The sequence below is a fragment of the Gigantopelta aegis genome, chromosome 6, assembly GCF_016097555.1.
Source record: "Gigantopelta aegis isolate Gae_Host chromosome 6, Gae_host_genome, whole genome shotgun sequence".
In the NCBI taxonomy this organism is placed as follows: Eukaryota; Metazoa; Mollusca; class Gastropoda; order Neomphalida; family Peltospiridae; genus Gigantopelta; species Gigantopelta aegis.
The window spans coordinates 42,628,758-42,643,274 of record NC_054704.1 but is presented as its reverse complement, the minus strand read 5'-3'; the positions used below and the strand labels follow the sequence as shown (position 1 = coordinate 42,643,274).

Genomic DNA, 14,517 nt, shown 5'->3' with positions numbered 1-14,517 from the left:
CTAGAGGTGTATAAATATATCAATAATCTGCCTGAACTTTGACCGGTGTGTAGTTCAACCAAGACTTGAGTTAGCTGTCCACCTCCACATCCCAGTCCTTGTCTCTCCAAGTCTCGAGTTATCTCCCCCAAAACAACAATAAACAAGATGAGATGTTATTGTAAAGCTAGAGGTGTATAAATATATCAATAATCTGCCTGAACTTTGACCGGTGTGTAGTTCAACCAAGACTTGAGTTAGCTGTCCACCTCCACATCCCAGTCCTTGTCTCTCCAAGTCTCGAGTTATCTCCCCCAAAACAACAATAAACAAGATGAGATGTTATTGTAGAGCTAGAGGTGTATAAATATATCAATAATCTGCCTGAACTTTGACCGGTGTGTAGTTCAACCAAGACTTGAGGTAGCTGCTGAAATTGACCGGTGTGTAGCTCTTTGAAAACTGGATATATAAGCATGGTAAACCTTATCCTTTTAGTATAATGAAATAGCTGTGGCCTTTTGAAATGTGAAATCAATAGATTTCCAAGTACAGCTTGTTGTTTGTTTTTTGTTTTTTCGAACTGATTTTTTTTTTTATTCCCACATGGTTTCAGATTACACAAATACATGCTGCATTTTTAATGACATAAAAACATTTTAAGAGTGAATGAAAAAAATACAATGTATCTATTTATATCATTATATCATGTAACACACGTACGAAGCCCAGTTTTAAGATCCTGTTCAATGGGCATAGAAGGAAGGAACTGTTTTATTTAACGACGCACTCAACACATTTTATTTATGGTTATATGGTGTCAGACTTATGGTTAAGGACCACACAGATATTGAGAGAGGAAACCCACTGTCGCCACTTCATGGGCTACTCTTTTCAATTAGCAGCAAGGGATCTTTTATATGCACCATCCCACAGACAAGATAGTACATACCACAGCCTTTGTTACACCAGTTGTGGGGCACTGGCTGGAACGAGAAATAGCCCAATGGGCCCACCGATGGGAATCGATCCTAGATCGATTATGCATCAGCCAAGCGCTGTACCACTGAGCTACATCCCACCCCACCATCAGTATACCTTCATTGCTATCTCCAAAATCTGGAAATGGGTGTATAACATGTTTTAGAAAGTTTTAGAAATTACTTCTTTATATACACTCACACATTATTATTGAAAAGTGGTCCCATGGCAAAATGGTCACTAAAAAAAGCTGTACTTATTTCGAGACACAGATATTGCAAACTCTTTGGTTCAGCAAATAACAACATGTGACTGTATTTTAATACAACATATTATTGTATTTTTTGTAAATCAGGGTTTCAGTTAGTTTTTAATTACAATAGTTTATGAGGGCAGGATTTAGCTTAGTCGGTGCATCCATTGTGATTGTGGGTTTTCTCATTCCAACCAGTGCACCACAACTGGACAAAGGCCGTGGTATGTGTTTTCCTGTCTGTGGGAAAGTGAATATAAAAGATCCCTTGTTGCATTAGGAAAAAGGTAACGGGTTTCCTCCGATGACTAAGAGTCAAAATTACCAAAATGTTTGACATCTAGTGGTGTTGTTAAAAAACCAAAAAAACAACAGAATAGTTTATTTGATTTAAAAAGCTCAGTTTTGTGAAAAGATAAATGGAATATCGGCTTGTAATTGTCCTGAATCACAGAATGTGTTAATCCCTTGTGGAAAAACTCAATTCAGTGTTATACAACTGAAAATTATATTTGCATTTCTTTTGGTACTCATTATATATCACATTTTTTTCCAGAAAAATGTTTAATCTGACAAGAATCCAGCTTACACAGACACACATTGTATTTTAAAGATTTAAAATATATAATTTAATAATACACATCATGGTATTGCCATTTATATAACATGTTGTTGTGACATTAGCATAATTTACAACAACAAAAAAAAAAAAAAAAAAAATGCACACACACAATAATCACACACACACAAAACAAACAATTGCATGAAAACTAAATATTTAAATTAATGTAGATGTATATTACATATGTCAGTAATACTATCATTCATCAGTTTCAAATGTTTTTCAGACCAACTGAAGCTTTACCCAAAGATTTATACACCGTAAACAACATTTTCAAATACAACCTAGCAACCCATTTTACGTAAAAACACTCCATCAGTATAATAATAACAGGCTGAAAACCAGTCTACCAGAACAGACTAGAAAAGGTAATTCTAGTAGTTTAGCCAATCAGGGGAAAAGTCCAGTCTAGCAGAAAAGAAATACCGGTCAAATGGGGATGATAAAACCTTGACACGTACTGGACACAAATACTCCAATGGACTGTTTTGCTTCAGCATCAGTCTAAAGAATAGTAAGCAAGGTTGACAGAAAAGAAAACCTGTCACTTGAATAGGTAATCACAATTGACCAGTGACCCTGCCAGTCTCTCTATATGATATAGAGATAACTATGAAGGAGTGAGACGTAGCCCAGTGGTAAAGCGTTCGCTTGATGTGTGGTCAGTCTAGGATCGATCCCCATTGGTGGACCCATTGGGCTATTTCTCATTCCAGCCAATGCTCCATAACTGGTGTTACAAAGGACGTGGTATGTACTATCCTGTCTGTGGGATAGTGCATTATAAAAGATCCCTTGCTGCTAATCGAAAAGAGTAGCCCATGAAGTGGCAACAGCAGGTTTCCTCTCTCAATATTTGTGTGGTCCTTAGCCATATGTCCAACGCCATATAACCGTAAATAAAATGTATTGAGTGCGTCATTAAATAAAACATTTCCTTCCTTGCTAACTATGAACTATAAAAATAGTTTAAGTTACATGATGTATGTGAACATCAAACATGCACATGCATACAGAGACACACACAGATAGTTAAAGTTTGTTTTGTTTAATGACACCACTAGAGCACATTGATTTGTTACTCATTGGCTAATGGATGTCAAACATTTGGTAATTTTTACATATAGTCTTAGAGAGAAAACCCGATACATTTTTCCAGTAGTAGTAAGGGATTTTTTATACACACCATCCGAAGACAGAGTAGCACATACCATGCCCTTTGATATACTAGTCGTAGCACATTGGCTGGAACGAGAAATTGCCCATTGAGCCTACCAATGGGGAGAGATCCCAGGCCGAGAATGTGTATCAAGCAAGTGCTTTACCACTGGGCTACGTCCCATTCCCTCACACAGACAGAAACACACACACACACACACATAAACACACACACATACATAAACACACACACATACATAAACACACACACACAGACAGAAACACACACATAAACACACACACACACACACACACACATAAAACACACACATACATAAACACACACACACACACACACATAAACACACACACATACATAAACACACACACACACACACACACACACATAAACACACACACATACATAAACACACACACACACACACATAAACACACACATAAACACACACACACACACACACATAAACACACACACATAAACACACACACATACATAAACACACACACACACACACACACACACAAAACACACATACATACATAAACACACACACACACACACACACAAACACACACACACACACACACATAAACACACACATAAACACACATACATAAACACACACATAAACACACACACATACATAAACACACACACACACATAAACACACACATAAACACACACACACACACACACACACATAAACACACATAAACACACACACATATATAAACACACACACACACACATAAACACACACATAAACACACACACATACATAAACACACACACACATAAACACACACATGCACACACAGACAGAGACACACATGCACACACAGATAGACACACATGCACGTACACACACAAATACACACACACATAAACACACACACATGCACAGACACACACACACACACACACACACACATAAACACACACACATGCACAGACACACAGACACACACAAATACACACACACATAAACACACACACATGCACAGACACACAGACACACACACATTATCAAAAACCTGCCCACACATTGTCACAAACCTGCACACACATTGTCACAAACCTGCCCACTGATTGTCACAAACCTGCACACACATTGTCACAAACCTGCACACACATTGTCACAAACCTGCACACTGATTGTCACAAACCTGCACACACATTGTCACAAACCTGCACACACATTGTCACAAACCTGCCCACTGATTGTCACAAACCTGCCCACACATTGTCACAAACCTGCACACACATTGTCACAAACCTGCACACACATTGTCACAAACCTGCCCACACATTGTCACAAACCTGCCCACACATTGTCACAAACCTGCACACACACTGTCACAAGCCTGCACACTGATGCACCCACTTTAGCACACTGAGATGAGTCAAAAGATTAACCTCGATGATTATAGGCTGGTTATATCCTGTTCATTATGATTAGTTATTAAGAGCTGGGTGTGTGCTGTCCTGTCTGTGGAAAAAGTACACAGAAATAAACTAACACCTCTGATCAGCAGTAGTCCTATATAATAATTCTAACAGTAAATATATTTTGGTGAATGCTAATTACCGAGCCATAAATTCCTTTGTCTTGAAAAAACCAAAGAGTGGAGTGAGACCTGTTTGTTATAATTAATCTCGTACCCACAGGGACTTTCAACTCAACTCACGATGAGAGTAGACGTGGTTAGCTGTGCTCTTGACTTACCCCCCCACCTGGACGGACTGCTCGCCAGTTTTGGAAAGCTGAGTGAGTATCGCGTCACGCACACCGGGTCACGGGCTTCCGTGACCTTGGTGTACGGGGACGCGATCTCACCAACAAGGAATCGGAAGTGGAGGAAGAGGAAACCTGCACCAGGAGCGGCATGGGGGGGATCTAAACTGGCAGCTCAACCGCCAGTGGTGGTCCCTTCTGCGACGCCGCCCCCAGTCCAACCTGAGACGACGCGACCAGCCCCAAGGGAACCGTCGGCCACCGAACTGGACGAGCTCAACACTGCGGTGTGTGAGACGCCCAACGACCCTCCATCACCGACCGTCACATGGCCCAGGAAGAACTGGCCGGTATCTCCGGTACAGCCAGTCGCCTCGCCATCGGCCCGATCGATCACCGTTGGAGAAAAAAGGAAGGCAACGTCACTGACCGACCAGCCAGCCAAGGCCGAGAGACCAGCCCCGGTAGTCGCTCCCCCTGAAGAGTCCGAATGGACCGTCGCTGTGAACGGACTGAATAAACAACTTCACCAGTACATGCAGGGGGACACGACTGACCCGACGCAGCTACGAGGCAGCCACCTCAACACAGACTGGAGATCCCTGGAGGACGGCAGCAAATACGAACTCCACAACAAGATGTTTGGAACTCATGACACCGTAGTCGTGACGCACCAGAGGGACAAGACCTACTGCCAAGTCATACTTCCGGCCAAGTTGGACAACAAGAACATCCACAAGATGATCCGGGTGGTCTGTGGCCCCGACTACGGTGCTGTAGTGCGTACTTTGCTATGACGCCAACATCTCCTGCCTCTAGTCCAACGCACTTTACTTTGGTGCCCGATCAATTGCTCAAATCACCTTAAAACCTTTTAGGCCGTGCAGTCAAAAACTTTTGGTTTTAAATTCTTAGTCCGGACATGTGTAGAAGTGTAGAATGTCGTTAGGATTTTAGGACTTAGGTCTTTGACCGACCACTAAATTTTTTATTCCAAATTCCGCCCACCTCAAACGTACCCCTCCCCCCTCCTCCTGGCCCGGACTTAGTCACTGGCGAAAGTCAGAGATTAAGCCCGTGACAGGCATGCGTGAAACCTTCGTGGTATATACGCACGTGTAAAACCTTTACTCACTTGTACCCACATGATTTTAGACTAATTGTTCAATTACCCTCTAGGCCGAATTGGTTTCCACGTTTAAATGTTTGGAGCTCATTTTGGACACATTTCATTGTGCGGAAAATGTTACAAGGTTTGAGAAACTGTTCACAGAGTCAATACTAGAGCACCTATCACCTGGGCGATTTTGGTGAAGCTACCTCGTGCTTTACATGCAGTCTGTTCCTCAAATTATGAGACCTTAATGTTTGAAGCCATATTTTCCATGGCGTTTTTTTTGCATTTTTACGGGTTGGGGAAATTGTCTTCACAACACAGGCCGATAATAACAGGCCTCTTTTTCTGTCTGATATTTCCATGCATCAAAACATGATGGAAATAACGATTAGACAATCCAATACTGACCAGTTAGGTGTAGGCACTACTTTACGACTATCAGAAATTCAAAATTCTTTGATATGCCCGGTGCAGTTAATGCAAGCTTATTAGAAAATTTGTTCTAGGGGCAGTATTTACTTATTCATTCATTTCAATGGCAAAGTTGTTACACGATCACAGTTATCAAGAATCTTAACCAAATGTTTAAGTTTTTTACAGGTGGATAGCAAATGTTTTCAAGCACATTTTTTCAGGATTGTAGCTGCAACTACAGCAGCTATGCAGGGAGTCAGCACAGATGAGATTAAATTGTGGGGTCGATGGAGCTCAAACGCATACCTTCGGTATATACGAATACCATGGTTGATTTGAATCTGTTATTACATGTGTGAGTTTTTTCAGATATCTGGTTGGTGGGATCATCCATAATCTACTGGGCATACCGAAGAGCTGTTGGTTGCCCAATTGGTTCTGATCTTGGATTGGTGAATTGTCGAGTGAAATGGTTTGGAGTACAGGACCAGAGGTGGTCTAACCTACTGCCTTACCTAAAGCAAAAGCTTAAAAGGTATTCCACACTGGACATAATACTTATACATTTGGGCTCAAATGATCTGGTCCAATGTTCGGGCAAGGAGTTGGGGGAAATGATATTTCAGGATTTGGGGGAGCTTAAACGTATTCTTCCGGAGGTTACAGTCATGCGGTCTTCTATGCTTGCCCAAATCATGTGGCGAGGAGCGGAAGCAAATTCGTTATGAGTTAAAGTGGGTTTGCGAAAATGGGGGATTCGGGATAAAACATGAGATAGTGATTGAGGATCAGGGACTCTTCAGAGCAGATGGGGTTCATTTGTCAAACACAGGGAATGATATATTTTTAAATACCTTGCAAGATGCTTTACAAGCTTTTTCAAGGGGACCACCAATGTTTTTTTATGGCTACTAAACTGCATGTAAGCTCGGTACATTGTTGTTAGTGAGTGGGGTGTCCTCGTATAGACGAGTCCTGTGGCAGATTGGTGGTGGCTGGACACATTTATCTCTACGTTGGTAACCCTTGTTGGAGATAGGTAAGCTATAATGGCTTAGGTAGGTGCACTCCACCTTTCGTTGGTGGACACTCGGAAGGGATGTGTATGTGGGCATTCTCGTTGCTTGCCTTTATGCACACTACTCAAAAGAATTTAAGGGTCAGACGATATTTTCGACATTATTTTCTGAATGTCAATTATATTAGCTAGACCATAATGTCACGCATGGTATTGTTCCATTTTGACGAAAGTGGGTCTAAGCAACCCATAAATGAATTAAAATCCACTGTCATTGACACTGTCGACTAGTTCTAATGGCAAAAACATGCTTACATTTGCACGTAAATTAGGGCGAAAGCGAAAGGTCTGCTAAGTGCCCATAACTTGCTTTTTCACAAAGCGCTTCATTTGCATGCTTTTCACGTGTATTCCATGTTCCCAATGCTGAATTTCCGTATAATTGGAGCTTGCGTTCGTGTACGGTGCACACTCCAAATTCGACAATGGTACGACTTCAACTGACTATCGAAGATCGAGGAAGGGCTATTGCTTGGCTTCAGGATGGCAATACGCAAAGAAATGTTGCTCTGAGACTTGGTGTCAGTCAGAGTGTCGTTGGCCGACTGTGGCAACGGTACCAAGCAACGAATTCTGTTCGAAATCGTCCACGTTCGGGAAGACCCCGAAGCACTACAAATAGAGAGGACCGCTACATCACCAATATGGCTCTACATCAACACACAACCACTGCACGCCGATTACGTGACAATCTGCGGACTGCGACTGGAACTCGAGTGTCTGATCAAACCATACGCAATCGTCTGAGAGCCAATAATCTACGCTGCCGTCGCCAGGCTGTTCGACCACCACTCCTACCACGTCACAGAACGGCCAGACGTCACTGGTGCACACTTCATCTGCGGTGGCAACGTGTTCAGTGGGGTCGAGTGATGTTCACTGATGAGTCCAGGTTTAGTCTCCAGTTCAACGACGGTCGGGTTTGTGTCTACAGACGTCCTGGGGAGCGCTTCGCTGACGTTAACGTTAGACAACGTCACGGGTTCGGTGGTAGCAGCGTCATGGTGTGGGGGGGCATCTCTATCCACCACAGGACCCCCCTCTATGTGGTGGATGGCAATCTGAATGGAATCCGCTATCTGAATGAGATTATCCAGCCGTTGGTTCTCCCAGGCCTTCAGCAGATTGGCGGCGGGGCAGTTCTGCAGGATGACAATGCCAGACCCCACCGCGCCAGGGTGGTAACGGACTTTCTCAGACAAGGTATCGCCAGGATGGATTGGCCAGCATATTCGCCTGACTTGGCCCCAATAGAGCATGCCTGGGACGAATTAGGCAGGAGAGTTCAGGATAACCATGCCCCTCCGGCCAACCTTCATGATCTGGGTCAACTTCTTATGGCAGAGTGGCAGGCCATTCCCCAAGAGTTCTTCAGACGTCTGATCAACAGCATGAGGCAACGATGTGTCGAGTGTATTCGCGCCAGGGGTGGATTCACACAGTATTAAACGAATGTTCTAATGTGTAAAATCCATGTTTGACAACCTTCAACTTTGACAGCATGTCATGTGACTTTCTTGTATACAGTGACGTTTATTTGTGTTTTTTTGTAAATATGGAACAATAAATTAAATTTTTGGTGTAGTTTACATCATCAATCTAATACACTCTGAAACTTATTTGGTTATAAATTTTTGACCCTTAAATTCTTTTGAGTAGTATATTATAGTTTTAATTATTTGGGTTATGAAGAGATCAGCAGTAGTCCTATATAATAATTCTAACAATAATAAGAAATGTCTTCTCTGTGTGCCCGCCACAAGACAATCAAAATGCTGGAAGAATAGCAGGCCCTCCAGCTTGGTGGTGCTAATTAGCCCAACTCCTATAAGTATCCTTGTGCACAAGCCATGTTAATTACTGTGGTCCAGATTAACGAACACACATTTAATTCTTATTAAACATAGAATAAGGGATTGCTGGCAAAGAGCTTACAAGTGCAGGATATATATACACTGTAGTGGCAGGATTATTAATGTAGCAGTCTGATAAATACAATCACAAGAAACCTGAGTGCAAGAAAGACCATGGATAGATGGATGGATGGATGGATGGGTGAATGGATGAGTGGGTGGATGGATGGATGGATGGATGGATGGATGGATGGATGGATGAATGAATGAATGAATGAATGGGTGAGTGGGTGAGTGGGTGGATGAATGAATGGATGGATGGATGGATGGATGGATGGATGGATGGATGGAAAGATGGATGGATGGATGGATGACTGTGGATGATGGATGGATGGATGGATGGATGGATGGATAGATGGATGGATGGGTGGGTAGATGAATGGATGGATGGGTGGGTAGATGAATGGATGGATGGATGAGTAAGTTGATGGATGGATGGATGGATGGATGAATGGATGAATGAATGGATGGAAGGAAGGATGTATGTATGTACATATGTATGTACGTATGTATGTATGTATGGATGGATGGATGGATGGATGGATGGATGGATGGATGGATGAATAGACTAGGCTGAGCTGGACTAAAGATGGATAAATGAATAACAGATAGATGGACATAGATTTATGGATGATTTATAGATGAATGAAATGATGAAATTATGAATACATGAATTGATGGAACAAAAACATGCTTTAATTATGAACATCAACAATTGATATTCAATGACAGATATCAGCAAATAGCTAACTGGAATGGATGCCAACCTTAGATTATGGTCAGTAGCATTCAGTAAATGTTTTCACAGTGCCCATCACTACTATGATGCTATTACAGTGTTGTTCCTAGACACTTGGCAAGGTGTCGTAAACTAAACACTTTTGGGCCAATTTTAACCATTTTCAGGGCACTTTCACTACTATGATGCTATTACAGTGTTGTTCCTAGACACTTGGCAAGGTGTCGTAAACTAAACACTTTTGGGCCAATTTTAACCATTTTCAGGGCACTTTCACTACTATGATGCTATTACAGTGTTGTTCCTAGACACTTGGCAAGGTGTTGTAAACTAAACACTTTTGGGCCAATTTTAACCATTTTCAGGGCACTTTCACTACTATGATGCTATTACAGTGTTGTTCCTAGACACTTGGCAAGGTGTCGTAAACTAAACACTTTTGGGTCAATTTTAACCATTTTCAGGGCACTTTCTTTTTATTAAAGACAAAAATGTTTTTTTTAAATGAAATAAAAATAAATGTAATTGATGTGCTTGCTTTAATAAATGAATGGCAAAATATATAACTGGCATATGTTATTAATTAATAATACAATTTCTGAGTGTTTTATAAAGGCAATATTAGAATTAATTATTGAAAAAGGCTTGTTTAATCTCAGGACAGCATGGCGCTGATTAAGGCAAGATGGCGCTAGACTATTGAGGCGTGGTACCGCACTATGCTAAAACAAGCTATGGAAAGACACTATATTAAACTCAATGATTACAGAGTTGGGACATACAATAGAAACAAATGCAAATGGTTTGAAAATGAACTGAAAATGAAATTTGTTTTAAAAGTGGGTAGGGTGGGTAGTGGCAAGAGATAGTTGCCACCCCCACCAAAAAAAACCTAACTCCACAACAACAAAATCCTGAAAGTTCCCTTTTAGTTTATAAGTACCCTCATTTGACTAGCGGGAGAAGACCCTATATCATATTATTGGTAGGACTTTCCTTTGGCACTGTTACGTATAAAGAACATTATAAATACTTATCATCAATAGAGTTAGGGTTAGGGTTAGGGTTCGTGACAGTGCCAAAGGAAAGTCCTTGCATATTATTACTCCCCTCCCTAATTATTTTGATCATGGTACAGCCCTGGGTTTGACTGTACACAAACATTAGCCACAATTCAGTACACTGAGCTTATAAGAATGTAAAGTCCTGCCATAGTATGTGCAATTATGTGGCTTGACATTTCACAGCACCACGCAGTATTATAGCGTGTGTGACTGAACCACCAATAACGTCAAATTAAACCTGCATAACAACACACCCAAAACCTCTCTATTCATTCACCATACATTACAAATAAAAACAAACTGCCAGACATTTAACATTTACAAAACAATGACATTTCTTAAAACTGAAAAACAAAAACTTGCAGTCTTCACACCCCAAAGACTGTCAGTTCATCATCCATTACCAATAACAAAATACCAGTACATTTAACACTTGTAAAACAATGAACATTCTTATAAAAATTAAAATAAATAATTAAAATAAAATATTCCAAAAGTTACAGTCTACACACCCAAAACTGCTTTTAATTCATTATGTAATCTACAGCAAATTGCCAATACATTTGACAGTTACAAAACAATGACAATTCTTAAAATTAAAAAATGTTCAGGAAAATTGCCAATACTTTTGACACTTACAGAACAATGACAATTCTTAAAATAAAAAAAATTATAATTTCATATACATTATACCTGCTGGTACTCATCATGACATTGTTTTAAAATATCATAATAGGAACAGTTGAGTTTTGAGACGGATACAACATGACAACAAACTTTCCGGTACGACTTTCCTTTGGCACTGTCATGTATAAAGAACATTATAAATACTTATAAATAGAGCTAGGGTTAGGTTTAGTGACAGTGCCAAAGGAAAGTCCTTTCAACTTTCCCAGTGTCAAACAGTGAAGTAACATTTTACAAATTTTTAATTTATTATATCCCTGCAGAGTCTGCAATAAAGTTTATGAACCAAAGATGGCAAGACTTGTGATCGTTCCAGCATTCAATATATTCAGGCTTTGGGTTAGTGATAGTATTAGCAGGCTGACATATTTGCAAGTCTTTCCCAAAAGATAATTAAACAGTTACAATTTACACCATATACACCTTTCTCTATCAATTCATCTCCAACACCATTAACAAAATACCAATACATATATACATGTTACTGTAAAAACAACCCCAATCAATGTATCAACTTCTAACCAAAACACACTGACCCAACAACATGCACATGAGTCTATATCACTTTTGTACTCACCCCTAAAAGAAACTTTTGCCAATCGTTCTGTCTTTCCACGTAAATGTTCCACATATTTGAGGTTGAGTATTAAAGCCATTTTGCCAGCACTTGCTAGCTTACACTGAGCCTGAAGCCAGCAGCCTTGTGACTACCACTCAGTCTGTGTGTGACTTGTGTGTGGGCAGCTCCATGAAGACAAACATGACACACACATACACAAACACATATAACACATACCCACACAACACAGCGGCTCATACAACAGGCAGATAGATGATGATAATTATTACATTATTAATGGCCCCTTGTGTTCGGCCTACCAGGCACGTATCTACATGCACGGTGCAAGTTTTGCTTCCTATATATTCACTCAATGAACAAGGCTATTGATTTTTGTTCTTTTACCAGTACAAAAGCATTATGAAATATCCCTTGAGGACCCTTTAAAGAGGGAGCCGTGTGTGTGGTTTCGTACCATTGTTAACAGACAGTACATTTTAATTTGTTTTAGAAATCACTTCAGTGTCTTTATGGCATGCCATTGTTTTCTGTTACTACATATTTGTGAAAACTTGTCACAATGTCTTGATGTGACAACAGGGGGAAAATAGAAAGAAAAAAAGAAAGAAGAAAGGAATGACAGAAAGACAAATGGAAGGTGAAACGGAACAGGTTTGCTAACAAGAGGATTATCAGCATAACAAAGGCTCATAAAGGCTTATTAAGCACAAAGGCCAAATCCAGAGTTGGAGATGGTGTGAGTGTGTAAGCGAGAAAACAGTCTCCCAGAACCCCCCCACCCCCCCAAAAAAAAGAGTATAACAGCAGCTTTTTAAAACAAATGGCCATTTTTGGTTTGTGCATCACTAAGGGGCAGATCCACAGTTTGAGGTGGGGTGGAGCAGGAGTATGAGGAAAAGGAATGCAATTTACTACAGAGAAACAGCAATAAAGTTACTACAGTGAAACCTCTCAAAACCGACCCTCTGTAAACCGGAATTCCCTCAAAACCAGACAACAATAATTTTGTTCAAGAGAAAGAGAAAGGAATCCTGCTGTCTCCACATAGGCTACTCATAATGATAAGCCAGCATTCCTAGGATAGCACATACAATGACCTTTAATATGCCAGTTGTGGTCAGTGGTTGGACAAGGAAAACCCATTGTGTCACCCAATCCCTTAATTGTGTCAGAGTTGCTAAATCCAAGTCAGAATAATATGTTAAAGTCTTTTGAATAATGATGACTTTCTGGATCAGGAGACAGAGAAAAGAAAGGAATGTTTGTTTAATAACACCTCCGTATATTTTAAACTATGGAACGGCAGTCTGATGTCTAACATGTGCTTATTTCAACATTTCACCTAGAAAGTGAGAGAAAAAACTCACTGCTGCCACTGGATAACAATAGATCTTTTATGTAACATTTTTCAGACAGGACAGCACATGCCACAGCATTAGAGTTTTCAAAAGAGTAAAACTGAGAGTAGCACAGCCACACTAAATAGTTATCCATACTCCTCTCCCCTTACTGACCATGCTTTGAATGGTGTAACTGTCAGGGCTGTTCCAAAATTAATTATATAGGGGTGGGTGGGTAGAGGCAATATTTTTAAAGATAACTTTCTAATAAAAAAATGTGATTACTTTTGTATACTACTCTAGATTCCTTGATACACACAATTTATTACCTTGGACACTCAAGGCAGTGATTTTTATTGGAATTTAAGATTTTAGCATTTCAGTCACATTTATCACTGGAGCTATCACATGCCAATTAATTAAAGAAGTGGTACAGCTTAATTCAGGTCAAAAACATTTCCAGTCAAACCATGCAACTTCAGGTCAAAGCAACATCCAGTAAAACCATATCTAGGTCAAAACAATATCGAGCTTAACACCATCTCAAACTATCTCCAGTCAAACCCATCTCCAGTCAAACCATGCAGTTCCATGTCAAAACAATCTTAAATCAGACCAGTTCCAAGTCAGAACCATTTCCAGTCAAACCATCTTCAGGTCAATGTTTTTTCAGTCAATCCATCTCCAGGTCAAAACAATTTCCAATCAATCCATCTCCAGGTCAAAACAATTTCCAGTCAATCCAACTCAAGGTCAAAACAATTTCCAGTCAGTCCATCTCCAGGTCAAAACAATTTCCAATCAATCCATCTCCAGGTCAAAACAATTTCCAGT

The 14,517-nt window shown here is 40.3% G+C and overlaps 1 protein-coding gene across 1 annotated transcript in view; it reads right to left on the bottom strand.

The window, feature by feature from the left end:
- LOC121374558 (otoferlin-like) overlaps positions 1 to 12,453 on the bottom strand; it is a 91,704-nt gene extending 79,251 nt beyond the window's left edge. The window contains exon 1 of the mRNA XM_041501664.1: positions 12,341 to 12,453. Coding sequence (XP_041357598.1) covers positions 12,341 to 12,419 — 79 coding nt within the window. The 5' untranslated portion in view covers positions 12,420 to 12,453. The remainder of the gene's footprint in view (positions 1 to 12,340) is intronic.
- Between the last annotated feature and the right edge of the window lie 2,064 nt (positions 12,454 to 14,517).